The 12,500-nt window shown below is 45.4% G+C and overlaps 1 protein-coding gene across 3 annotated transcripts in view; it reads right to left on the reverse strand.

Annotated features, from left to right (window-relative positions):
- Positions 1–2,382: 2,382 nt before the first annotated feature.
- smarcc2 (SWI/SNF related BAF chromatin remodeling complex subunit C2) overlaps positions 2,383–12,500 on the reverse strand; it is a 31,185-nt gene continuing 21,067 nt past the window's right edge. Inside the window, exons 20-27 of one of the 3 annotated variants that reach the window (XR_014536919.1) lie at positions 9,836–9,997; positions 7,710–7,780; positions 5,378–5,498; positions 5,093–5,256; positions 4,842–4,976; positions 4,268–4,577; positions 2,989–4,130; positions 2,383–2,686 (exon numbers count right to left, since the gene is read on the reverse strand). Coding sequence is in view for 2 of the 3 variants with exons in the window: in XM_083562669.1 (XP_083418795.1) it covers positions 4,069–4,130; positions 4,268–4,577; positions 4,842–4,976; positions 5,093–5,256; positions 5,378–5,498; positions 7,710–7,780; positions 9,836–9,997 (1,025 nt within the window). In the remaining variant the exon portion in view is untranslated. Of the gene's footprint in view, positions 4,131–4,267; positions 4,578–4,841; positions 4,977–5,092; positions 5,257–5,377; positions 5,499–7,709; positions 7,781–9,835; positions 9,998–12,500 lie in introns of all 3 variants that reach the window. The other 2 variants (XM_083562669.1, XM_083562670.1) reach the window with 2 other exon arrangements.

Consider the following 12,500-nt stretch of genomic DNA (forward strand, 5'->3'; position numbering starts at 1 on the left):
GAGCTGATATGATGGAGAGGAGAAAGGTAGATATGCTGTGTGTTCAGGAGACCAAGTGGAAAGGGAGTAAGAGCAGGAACATTGGAGGTGGGTTTAAACTGTCCTATCATAGTGTGGATGGAAAGAGAAATGGTGTAGGGGGGATTCTGAAGGAAGAGTACAGTAAGAGTGTAGTGGAGGTGAAGAGAGTTTCTGATAGGGTGATGATCGTGAAGGTGGAAGTTGAAGGGATGATGATAAATGTCATCAGTGTTTATGCTCCACAAGTTGGCTGTGAGATGGAGGAGAAGGAAAACTATCTGGAGTGAGTGAAATGAAGTGGTAGAAGGTGAACGTAGGAATGAAAGATTGGTGATTGGGGCAGACTTTAATGGGCATGTAGGTGAAGGGAACAGAGGTGATGAGGAGGTGATGGTAGGTGTGGTTTTAAGGAGAGGAATGTGGAAGGGCAGATGGTGGTAGATTTTGCTAAAAGGATGGAAATGGCAGTGGTGAACACGTATTTTAAGAAGAAGGAGGATCATAGGGTGACGTATAAGAGAGGAGGAAGGTGCACACAGGTGGATTATCTTCTGTGTAGGAGATGCAACCTGAAGGAGATTGAAGACTGTAAGGTGTTGGCGGGGGACAGTGTAGCTAGACAGCATCGAATGGTGGTCTGTAGGATGGTTTTGGAGGTGAAGAAGAAGAGGAGGAGAGTGAGGACTGAAAGAAGAATAAGATGGTGGAAACTGAAGGTGGAAGAGTGTAGTGTGAGGTTCAGGGAAGAGGTCAGACAGGGGCTTGGTGGTGATGAAGAGGTGCTGGATGATTGTGGAACTACTGCAGAAGTGATGAGGGAGACAGTTAGATAGAAATAGAAATAGAAAGGAAGATAAAGAGACGTGGTGGTGGAATGAGGAAGTGCAGGAGAGCATTAGGGGAAAGAGGTTGGAGAAACAGAAGTGGGGTCGACAGACTGATGAGAAAAGTAGGCAGGAGAACAAGGAGATGCAGCAGCAGGTGAAGAGGGATGTGGTGAAAGACAAGGAAAAGGCATATGAGGAGCTGTAGAAGAAGTTGGACAGTAAGGAAGGAGAAAAGGATTTGTAGTGATTGTCCAGGCAGAGGAATCGAGCTGGGAAGGATGTACTGCAAGTTAGAGCAATAAAGGATGGAGATGGAAATGTGTTGACTAGTGAGGAGAGTGTGTTGAGAAGATGGAGGGAGTATTTTGAGCAGCTGATGAACGAGGAAAATAAAAGAGAGAGAGAGTGAGAGAGAGAGAGAGAGAGAGAGAGAGAGAGAAGGTTGGATGGTGTGGAGATGTGAAGCAGGATGTAGATAGGATTAGTAAGGAGGAAGTGAGAGCAGCGATTAAGAGGATGAAGAATGGAAAGTCGGTTGGACCAGATGACATACCAGTAGAAGCATGGAGATGTTTAGGAGAGATGCAGTGGAGTTTTTAACCAGATTGTTCAACAGGATTTTGGAAGATGAGAAGATGCCTGAGGAATGGAGAAGGAGTGTGCTGGTACTGATCTTTAAGAATAAGGGAGATGTGCAGACCTGCAGTAACTACAGGGGAATTAAGTTCATCAGTCACACCATGAAGTTATGGGAAAGAGTAGTGGAAGCCAGGCTGAGACAAGATATTTCTCTTCTCACTGCGCCGTTTCAGCACATCTCCAGTCTCTCACACACCACAGACGTAGACTAGTTTCTGAAGCTCACAATGAGCAGGCAGAAGGCAGTAAGAAATCTGGGGTTGGTGTGGATGAGACAGAGGGAGTCAGTGATGAGAACAGACACATTCCTGATCATCATCATCTTTTCTCTGCTTGTGTTCTACATGGTGGATCTTCAGACTGCAAACATTCATTAGAGAACATCATTTTAATTATTTTATATTAATATATTAATATGACGTGAGGATCAGTTACAGCGTGACACTAAAACAGGTAGTAATAATCACTAGTTTTTACTGAAGAACACGTCAGAGCTCAAACTTCTTCACAAACTTCTGACTTCTTCAAGTCAGAACTTCAACTTTCACCAGAATCTTTTAACACATCAGTATCTGCACTTCTACTGAGTGAAGGAGGTGTGGACTTTAATCACCTCTGCTGTTAGTGCAGTTCACTACAACCCTGTTTCACTACTCACTGTTCTCTCTCTCTCACACACACACACACACACGCACACGCACACGCACACGCACACACGCACATTAGAGCAGAGATTTAACTACAGTACACTTTTTCACTCTTCCATTTCCATCTTGATCTAATTTTATTATTTTTCTTTTTATCCCCAAATGTTTTATTCAGTTTTCTTTTGTTCTCACAGTATCAACTTCATGGACACACACATTTTTTTAAATAACTGTACAACATGCTGCTGTTGTCAGTGATGACATTTTATTGATGTTTGAATGTATTTAGTGAAATTAAAGTGAGATGTTTCTAAAGCAGTCTGTTGATCAGTACAGACCGGAGCTCTGACACACAACTGCTCACCTTCACCAACACAAACATCCCGAATAGAAAAACCACACATACACCCTGCTTCAGAAAACACTAGTGTCTCACAACCAAAATGAGTGTGTGTGTGTGTGTGTGTGTGTGTGTTATACATGCATGTAAACTATTGTAATGTGTGAGTCTAAAACACACAACACAAGATAAACACATAAAATCTATCTCGCCTCACACACACACACACACACACACACACACACACACACACACACACACACACACACACATAGGTTGAGTGTCAGGGCGTAACACGACGTTCACACGGACGAATCAGTGACACAAATCTGTTATATGTGTAAATAATACTAGCAACAGTTCATGATAAAATAATGAAAAATATAAAAATACAAAAATATGAAGATACACAACCCCATGAGTGTCGGCGTAACTTCACCATCGCACACTGTACTGCTCAAATCCTCACATTCCTTCATTTAACTTCATACTTCATGTACTCACTCACACACACTCTCACACACACACACTCGCGCACACACACACACACACACACACACACACACACACACACACACACACACACACATATATGTAGGAGTGTTTGTTGTTTTCTTTCTTTTTTCATTTAGCAGACATATTTACCGTTGGATGAAAACTAACACTACTGTGGTCTCTGCCATGCCCTTGCTGTCGCTATAGCAACGGCTGTGGCTCTTCAGTCCAAATGAAATGAGATGTAGTCAATGGTGAAATCTGAATGAAACCAGAATTTAGGAAACAAATTAGATTGAGTACAAACACTGAAATAACACATCTGCCTATAGACACCCGAGACCAGAAACGAAAGACAACGGGGAAGTGAAGGGGTAGAGGAAAGGAGGAGGAACTTTAGAGGAACTGATAAAGATAAAGTGATGTCACTGGTACTTGCAGTGGAACGGTTTTACAGTACACGATGTTCATTTACAGTCAATGAACCAAAGTCTCAGGCTTTAACACTGTTCTGTCCATCAGTAATTCATCATGCTAATAATTCATACATAAAAATATTAAAAATAAAACATAAAAAGAGTCGAATGAATCGCAACAGACGAAGCGACTAATCCCAGAGCTCTCAGCTCACACTGCCAATCACACCAACACCACCACAGAGATCCTGTCCTAATCAACAGCCTTTATCCACTCAGTCCAAAAACCCAGGAGACCTTTACTAAAATCATGTGTTTAAGTGCTTCACCCTTCTGCTTCTCCCAAACACAAACGTGCAGCTTCTCATTACTCCTTCTCCTGTGAGAAGCTGAAGTAGCTACAGTAAGGTGGTGTAAGATCTCCAGGGTTCTGTAGGTCAAACACTGGACCAGTAATTACACACAAACTCACTTAACACTGTTTTCATGGTATAGAGTATAGAGAATTGAATACGCAATATAGAATTAGTGTTGAAGTCGGATTTGTGCTTCAAACAGTTTCAATCCAAATGTTTCAAAGTCTCCCAAAAAAACCAAAACTTCAGAACACTCATTCTCCTAATCCCTCAAATCCTGTGTGTGTGTGTGTGTGTGTGTGTGTGTGTGTGTGTGTGTGTGTGTGTTCACTGTGCAGGGGTCACTGGGCCGGAGGGATGGAGGGAATCTCCTGTCAATGTGCTGGAGTCTGAGAGGAACATAAAGAGAGAAGAGAAAAACATCAAACATCACACACAATGTTTCTGTGTGTGTGTGTGTGTGTGTGTGTGTGTGTGTGTGTGTGTGTGTGTGTGTGTGTGTGTGTGTGTGCGCGCGTGCACTCACCATGCACTGCTCCAGGCTGTGTGTTGCTGGGGGAGGAGCCATGAGAGGCAGAGGTGGGTGGAGCTTCATTGGGGGTGTTTGTAGAGGCAGCCGGGGCGAGGCTGGGCACCGGGGGCGGGGCACTGGCACTAGGAGCTGATTGGTGGGGGAGGGGTGGGGCAGTGCCGGGCTGGTTGCCAGGTGGGTTGCTATGGTGCTGGTGTTGTATCTGCTGGAAGTGCTGCTGGCGTGCTCTCATCTCCGCATACTTCAACTGCTCCATGTGGAACGCCTGACGATCAGCCAGGAGCTGCTGCCTCTGATACTCCAACTACACACACACACACACACACACACACACACACACACACGTTCTAAATCTACAGTGTGTCTGTTTTTTTTTACGTAGGTTCTACCACAGCAGAAGTTGAGGACTATTGGAGGTGAAGCTTGTGTTCTTCAGCAGTTTGCACAGGGCCCATTTTAGGATCGTTAAAGTTCATCTTAAGGGCAGTACATGAACTTTTTAAAACTTGAATAGAACCTCCTGGAGAACTAAAGTGCCTGACATCCCACATTACCCATAATGCCTCACCGCCTCTCTCTCTCGGTCCATGATGGTCTCCAGCTCCTCAAAGTGCCTCAGTTTGATTTCCAGCTTCTTCATCTGAGTCTCAACCAGTAGAGCAACTAGAGACTTGATCTTTCTCTCCTCCACTGCAGCCAGGTGCTACACACACACACACACACACACACACACACACACACACAATCAGTTATTCACCATCAAAATAATCCTTGGTTCTTTTATAAAAACAATAAACACACACACACACACACACACACCTTGGCTTTAACAGCAGCAGCGGCGAGTGCAGAGGCAGCAGCCGTGGCCAGATTCCCCTCACCAACATCTTTCTCCACCTTCGCTTTCCTCTCTCCATCACTATCTCCTTCCTTCTGCCCATCCTCTGATCCATCTTTCCCTTCTTTCTCCTTCTCGACATCACCTGGAGAAGAGAGAACAGGTAGAGAGAGAGAGCTGCTCTTACTCCAGGTTCTGATTAAGATGAAACTCTGGGTTTTGATGGAGATGTTCTCCCACTCTCTGGTTTTCCATTTTGAAGGTACCTGTTTCTGAGTCTATCTTTTCTGCCTCTCGCTCCGTCTCTCCCTCTTTTACTCCTTCTTCTTCTTTTTTCCCATTCTCAGCCTGCTTTTCTTCCTCCTCACTCGCTCCATCTTTACCCTCCTACACACACACACACACACACACACACACAGAGTTAGAACAGTGTACAGCCAACATGCTGATGTAACAAACACTTTATTACTTCACTTCAACACTTCACATCCTCACATCTACTGAGGAAGAACATTTATGAAATGTATCAGTCAGGATTTCAGCCTCATCATAGCACAGAGACGGCACTAGTTAAGGTGGTAAATGACTGTTATTGGCCTCTGATCAGGGTTTTGTCTCTTTACTTGTTTTGCTCGACCTCAGTGCAGCTTTTCACACCATTGATCATCATCTCCTGCTTGCTGGACTGGAGAACGTTGTTGGAATAAAGGGAACAGCTCTCTCCCGGCTGAATCTGAATGATCGCTGTCAGTTTGTTGATGTAAATGGTGAGTTCTCCACACTCTCTGAGGTAAAGTTTGGTGTTCCGCAAGGATCTGTCTTAGGCCCACTGATTTTCTCTTTATATCTGCTGCCTCTGGGTGAAATTATTCATAAACATGGTATTCGCTTCCATTGCTATGCTGATGACACACAGCTGTATATTTCAGCAAAGCCAGATGAGAGTGATCAGCTTAACAATGTTGAGGTGTGTGTAAAGGACATTAGACAGTGGATGCTTGATAACTTCCTTCTGCTCAACTCAGATAAGACAGAAGTACTTTTACTAGGACCACATGCAGCTAGAAGTAAACTTTCTGATTCTGTAGCATCTCTGGATGGTGTTTCTGTCTCAGTGTGTACAGCAGTCAAAGACCTCAGTGTGATTATTGACCCGAGTCTTTCCTTTGAGGCTCACGTGAATAATATCACCAGGATCTCCTTCTTTTACCTTAGAAATATTGCTAAAATTAGAAATATGATGTCGTTACAGGATGCAGAAAAACTAGTAGATGTTTTTGTAACATCTAGATTAGACTACTGTAACGCTTTACTGTCTGGGTGTTGGAGTAAGTGCAGAAATAAGCTTCAGTTAGTTCAGAATGCAGCAGCAAGAGTCCTCACTAGATCTAGAAAATATGATCACATCACCACTGTTTTAATCATCTACACTGCTCCCAATTACATCTCACACTGATTATAAAATACTACTACTGACGTATAAAGCACTTAACGCTCTCACGCCGCAGTATCTGAGTGAACTTCTGTACCAGGATGATCCTCCACGCCTACTTAGATCAGAAGGTGCAGGCTATTTGTTGGTACCTCAAATAATGAAGACTCCAGCAGGGGGCAGATGTTTCTCTTATAAACCCCACAGTTATGGAACAACCTTCCAATCAGTGTTCGGGACTCAGACACAGTCTCAGTGCTCAAGTCGAGGCTGAACACATATTTATTTAGTGTGGTGTTTAGTCAGTAGGTGTTTGTGAGGTAAAGGAGCAGATCTGGAGGGATCATGGATATCGAGTGTTTGGTGAACTGGGATATTTGGATGCTGTCGTCTCCTCACTCTCACATGTTCACTCAGGTTTGTTGATGGTGGTGTGGTGGGTCGTCTCTTATCCCAGAGATCCTCATGTCTGTGTTTCCTTCTGCTTCTCCCTTTTAGTTCTGCTGCTACAGTGAATCTTACCAGAGTCCAAACTGCACAGTGACATTAACTCCCCCCCCCCCCCCCCTCTCTCTCTCTCTCGGTTGAGTTAAACATGCTCCTGAGGTTCCAGTAACCACTGTTCCTGCCCCTCTCCTCTTCTCGGATCTTCCCACTTCATCCTGGTCTGCCTCTGGATAGTGTTCTCTTCAACTGGAGGCGACTCTGTGCAGATTGGGACGGTTTTTAATCAACGCTTTGGGTGGTTCCATGAAATTCTGGAATAAGAACGGGAGTTTTGAGGATGGATTGGACTGTAGTTAATATCAACAGTCTGCTACACTGACTCAGGACTACAGTTCGCTTCTGATCATCATCACTGTACCTCAACATCGTATATCATCGTATATCAGCATCTGCTACAAATGGACATTCGGTGGAACCCAGATGAGGATGGGTTTCCTCTTGAGTCTGGTTCCTCTCAAGGTTTCTTCCTTATGTCATCTCAGGGAGTTTTTCCTTCACCACCGACTTGCTCATCAGGGACAAACTTACACTTATAAAGAACATCTTCACTTTTTATCACCACATTATCTGTGTGAAGCTGCTCTGAGACAATGTTCATTATTAAAAGCGCAACACAAATAAACATGAATTAATTTGAATTGAAATAAACACTTCATTACCTTGCTGCTGTCTCTCTTGTCCTCTGTGTTTTGAGTGTCACTACTCTTGCTCTCATCACTGCTCTCCTCTGCTACACACACACACACACACACACACACACACACACACACCCGCACACACACACGTTCCTGCTTAGTATAATTAAATATAGCGGAGTTTTATGTGATCTTGTATTGAGTTGTGCAGAAGTAACAGCGGTATTAAGGTGGGAAAGTTCCTCATAATCAGAGTCGAGTTACGCAGGTACAGAAGTTCATCAACAGTTCCCGTGTGTTTTTCAGAATACCTACTGCTGAAAGTTCTGAAAGTCTGTGTATCTTTGTGTTTCCGGTCATCCGTCAGACACCAGTGCTGGACTTCTCACTCACATTGATCGTGTTTTAGACAAACTCTGCCTCCGCATGTGTAACTCTCAACTATTTCCTGAATAAAGCTGAAGTCTGCAGTGCTCTGAGTAACTGATCTGATTAACATCTACAGTGCACTTTACTCCACTGGCCCACGATGTTATCGCAAAGCTCAAGGCACACAATTGTATCTGACGTCTATGTATGCAGGAGCAGGAAATCTTCCCTTCGCTTGAACTAGGAGAACCAAACCTGTTCCAGTGTGACCAGAGGGGGGAAGTAATGAAGAACAAATACTTTGTTACTGTACTTAAGCCCGTTAGTTGGAGGTATTTAGAATTGCGTATAAAGACAGTATGCTCAGCTACAGACAGGCGCTAGAAGCTGCTAGAGCTGAACACCTGAGCAAACTCATAGAAAATAACAAAAACAACCCCAGGTTCCTTTTCAGTACTGTAGCTAAACTAACAACAAATCAGGGATCTGAAAAATGTGTTCCATCACAGTTTAGTAGTGAAGACTTTATGAATTTCTTCACTAAAAAATTGAAAGTATCAACAACATGTCAGTTAGATCCCATTCCAACTAAACTACTGAAGGAAGTGTTCCATACAGCTGGTGAGCCTCTTCCCAATATTATTAACTCCTCACTATCGTTAGGTCACGTCCCTAAACCCCTCAAGTTAGCAGTTATTAAGCCCCTCATTAAAAAACCTAATCTGGATCCAAACACACACTGTGATGATCTCAGATGTTTAGCTATTTTATGAGTTGCTTCTTAATTATTTTGATTAAATTAAAGAGTAAATAGGGGGAGTGGTGGCTCCAGCGGTTAAGGCACTGGGTTGCCGATCGGAAGGTCTGGGGTTCAAGCCCCGGTATCGCCAAGCTGCCACTCTTGGGCCCTTGAGCAAGGCCCTTAACCCTCTATGCTCCGGGGGTCCCTTACGAGTGAAATATCAAGGTCCGTGACGTCGGAGTGACGTGGGGCCGCCTTCCCGTGGGCTCACCACCTGCAGGAGGGACCGTAAGGGACGGTGCTGTGAGGATTGGGCAGCAGTCAAAGGCGGGGGCCTGCTTAGACTGCTGCCCCCGCGACCCGAATTACGGATAAGCGGGAGAAAATGAATGAATAAAGAGTAAATTAAAGAATTACTTAATGAAGAAAATTGTTTTTTTCTCATTCTGCAACATTTTCAGTCCATCAACCTGTTTCTTGTCATTGCGTGGCTTTTTTAACCTACCACTGGTAACTCGTTTCCTGGCTCTCACAGACATATTTGTTCAGCATGTCCCTCAGTATGTCATTCACCAGAGCCTGGACCACCGCTGGACCAAACAGTATTCCCAGGTACTCATAGTGACCAGACGAGGTGTTAAAGCATCTCCTTCTCGAATGCGGACCAGATGTTAGGTGTTCCTAAGATCCAGCTTTGTATAAATAGAAGCACCTTAGAGCTTTTCGAATGGCGTATCCATTAGGGGAAGTGGGCAACATTCATGATCGCTATAGAGTTAAGCTAAAGAGCTAGTCAATACAGCATTACCTCTATGCAGTAGAGACGAAGACCCCAGGAGCGGCACCAAAGTCCGGGAACTCGAGAGGGATGAAAACTTCTTCACCTCACCTACATCACTATCTGTCTTTATTAACACCCTTGTAGCTGAATGAATCTCCACAAAATTTAGTGAAACATCTTTCTAGAAGAGTGGAGCTCATTATAACAGCAGATAGAGACTACATGGGAATCTTATGGCTAGGTGTCCATGTGTGTTACCAGGCTTATCAGTGTCCTCCAGTCCGGTTCCGGCGATGCCGCTGCCCTCCAGGCCGTACAGTGGATCCGGTCTGCCGCTAACCCGGGCCGCTTCTTCCACACGCCGCACATGAGCTTCCACCAGAGCCGCTGGTACCTCCTCCTTCATCCTGGAGAACTCCTCTGTACACACACACACATACATGAGTCAAGTCAAGAAGCTTTTTATTGTCATTTCAACTAAATATAGCTGACCCAGTACACAGTGAAATAAAACAACGTTCCTCCAAAACCCTGATACATAAAAACAACAATCACAGAAACAGAAAACACAGGGTTAAGGATGTGTAATGTGTGTGGTGCTGAAGTCATGGGTGTGTGAAGTGAGTACGAGTGTGTGTTGAGTCCAGATTGTACAGATCAGTCACACATTTTTGTGTGTGTGTGAGGTGTGTGTGTGAGGGGTGTGTGGTCGTCCACAATGCTGTGTGCTTTGCGGATGCAGCGTGTGATGTAAATGTCCATGATGGAGGGGAAAGAGACTCTGATGATCTTCTCAGCTGTCCTCACTATCCTCTGTAGGGTCTTGCGATCCAAACGGTTGCACACATGCAGCTCCCAAACCAGGCAGTGATGCAGCTGCTCAGGATGCTCTCAATGGTCCCTCTGTAGAACATGGTCAGGATGGGGGGAGGGAGATGGGCTTTCCTCAGGCTTCTCAGGAAGTAGAGACGCTGCTGGGCTTTCTTGGTGATGGAGCTGGTGTTCAGTGACCAGGTAAGATTATCCACCAAGTGAACACCAAGGAATTTGGTGCTTTTTACGATGCCTTCACGGAGGATGCTTCGATGTTTAGTGAAGAATTGTCACTCTGTGTTCTCCTGAAGTCAACAACCATCTCTTTAGTTTTGTCAGCGTTCAGAGACAGGTTGTTGGCACCACACCAGGCTGTTAACCATTGCACCTCCTCTCTGTATGCTGACTCATCGTTCTTGCTGATGAGACCCACCATGGTCGTGTCATCGGCAGCATAACTATGTGGTTCGAGCTGTGCATTGCTACACAGTCGTAAGTCAGAAGAGTGAACAGCAGTGGACTAAGCACACAGCCCTAAGGGGCTCCAGTGCTCAGTGTGGTGGTGCTGGGGATGTTGTTTCACTATATTATCCGGACTGACTGAGGTCTCCCAGTAAGAAAGTCCAGGATCCAGTTACAGAGAGATGTGTTCAGGCCCAGTAGGTTCAGCTTCTCAATCAGGTGCTGAGGGATAATTGTGTTAAATGCTGAGCTGAAGTCTTTTGAACATCATCCATACATAAGAGTCCTTGTTGTCTAGGTGGGTGAGGGCCAGATGAGGTGTTGTAGAGATGGCATCGTCCGTGGAGCGGTTTGGACGATACGCGAACTGCATGGGGTCCAGTGCGGGTGGAAGCTGGGTCTTGATGTGCCTCATGACGAGCCTCTTGAAGCACTTCATCACAATGGGTGTGAGTGCAATGGGACGATAGTCATTGAGACAGGAGACTGCAGACTTCAATGGTCGTCGTCTTGAGGCACGTGGGAATATTGGCGCTGCTCAGGGAGATGTTTAAGATGTCGGTGAAGACATCAGCTAGCTGTTGTGCACATTTCCTTAGCACTCTGCCAGGAACGTTGTCTCTTCCAGCAGACTTCTTTGGGTTAACTCTGCTTAGAGTTTTCCTCACTTCAGCTGTGGTTAGACAGAGCACCTGGTCACTGGGAGGAGGGGTGGTCTTCCTCGCCTTCACGTTGTTCTGTACCTCGAACTGGGCGTAGAAGTCGTTCAGCGCATCTGGGAGGGAGGCGTCACGGTCACAAGCAGGTGATGTCGTCTTGTAGTTCGTGATCGCCTGGATGCCCTGCCACATGCGCCGGGTGTCTCCGCTGTCCTGGAAGTGGTCGTGGATTCTCTTGGCGCCCTTCGCCTCTCTGATGGCACGGGACAGTTTGGCCCTTGCTGTTCTTAAGGCCGTCTTGTCCCCTGCTCTGAAGGTGGAGTCTCTTGTTTTTAGCAGCAAATACACCTTAGCGGTCATCCACGGCTTCTGGTTGGAGTGTGTAATGAAATCGCTGTTGGTTGCAGCTTCCCTGAACATGTCCCAGTCAGTGCATTCAAAACAGTCCTGGAGAGCAGACATGGCCAGGTTCTCACCTGCTTTCGAGCTGGTCTTGAACACCTGCTGAGTGGTCTGTATGCTGTGATCAGCATAACAGAGATGTGGTCTGAGTAGCCGAGGTGGGGGCGGGGCTCCGCCCGGTAAGCGCCACGGATGTTTGTGTACACAACATTCAGCGTATTTCCTTCTCCCTAAAGTCCACATTCTGATGAAATTTAGAGAGCACAATCCTGAGCTTTGCATGGCTGAAATCTCGGGTGTGTTTTGAAGTTCGCTAATAGTCCCGTAGAGTACGCTGAGCGCTGCATTAGCGCTAGGTGATATGTACACTCCGAGTACAATAGCATTTTATTTACCACGGTGAATTCCCGTGGTAAATAAAAATGTCTACATCTCACAACCATAAACTCCAACAGCAGGAAGCAGTAGGTAGAGACAAGGACAGAGTTCTTACACCATTCTGTGTTGATGTAAACACACAGACCGCCGCCACGAGTCTTACCGCACAGAAATTACCGCACACATACACAAAGTTTAGCTTTTCACAA

This window comes from Silurus aristotelis (genome assembly GCF_946808225.1).
Source record: "Silurus aristotelis genome assembly, chromosome: 2".
In the NCBI taxonomy this organism is placed as follows: Eukaryota; Metazoa; Chordata; class Actinopteri; order Siluriformes; family Siluridae; genus Silurus; species Silurus aristotelis.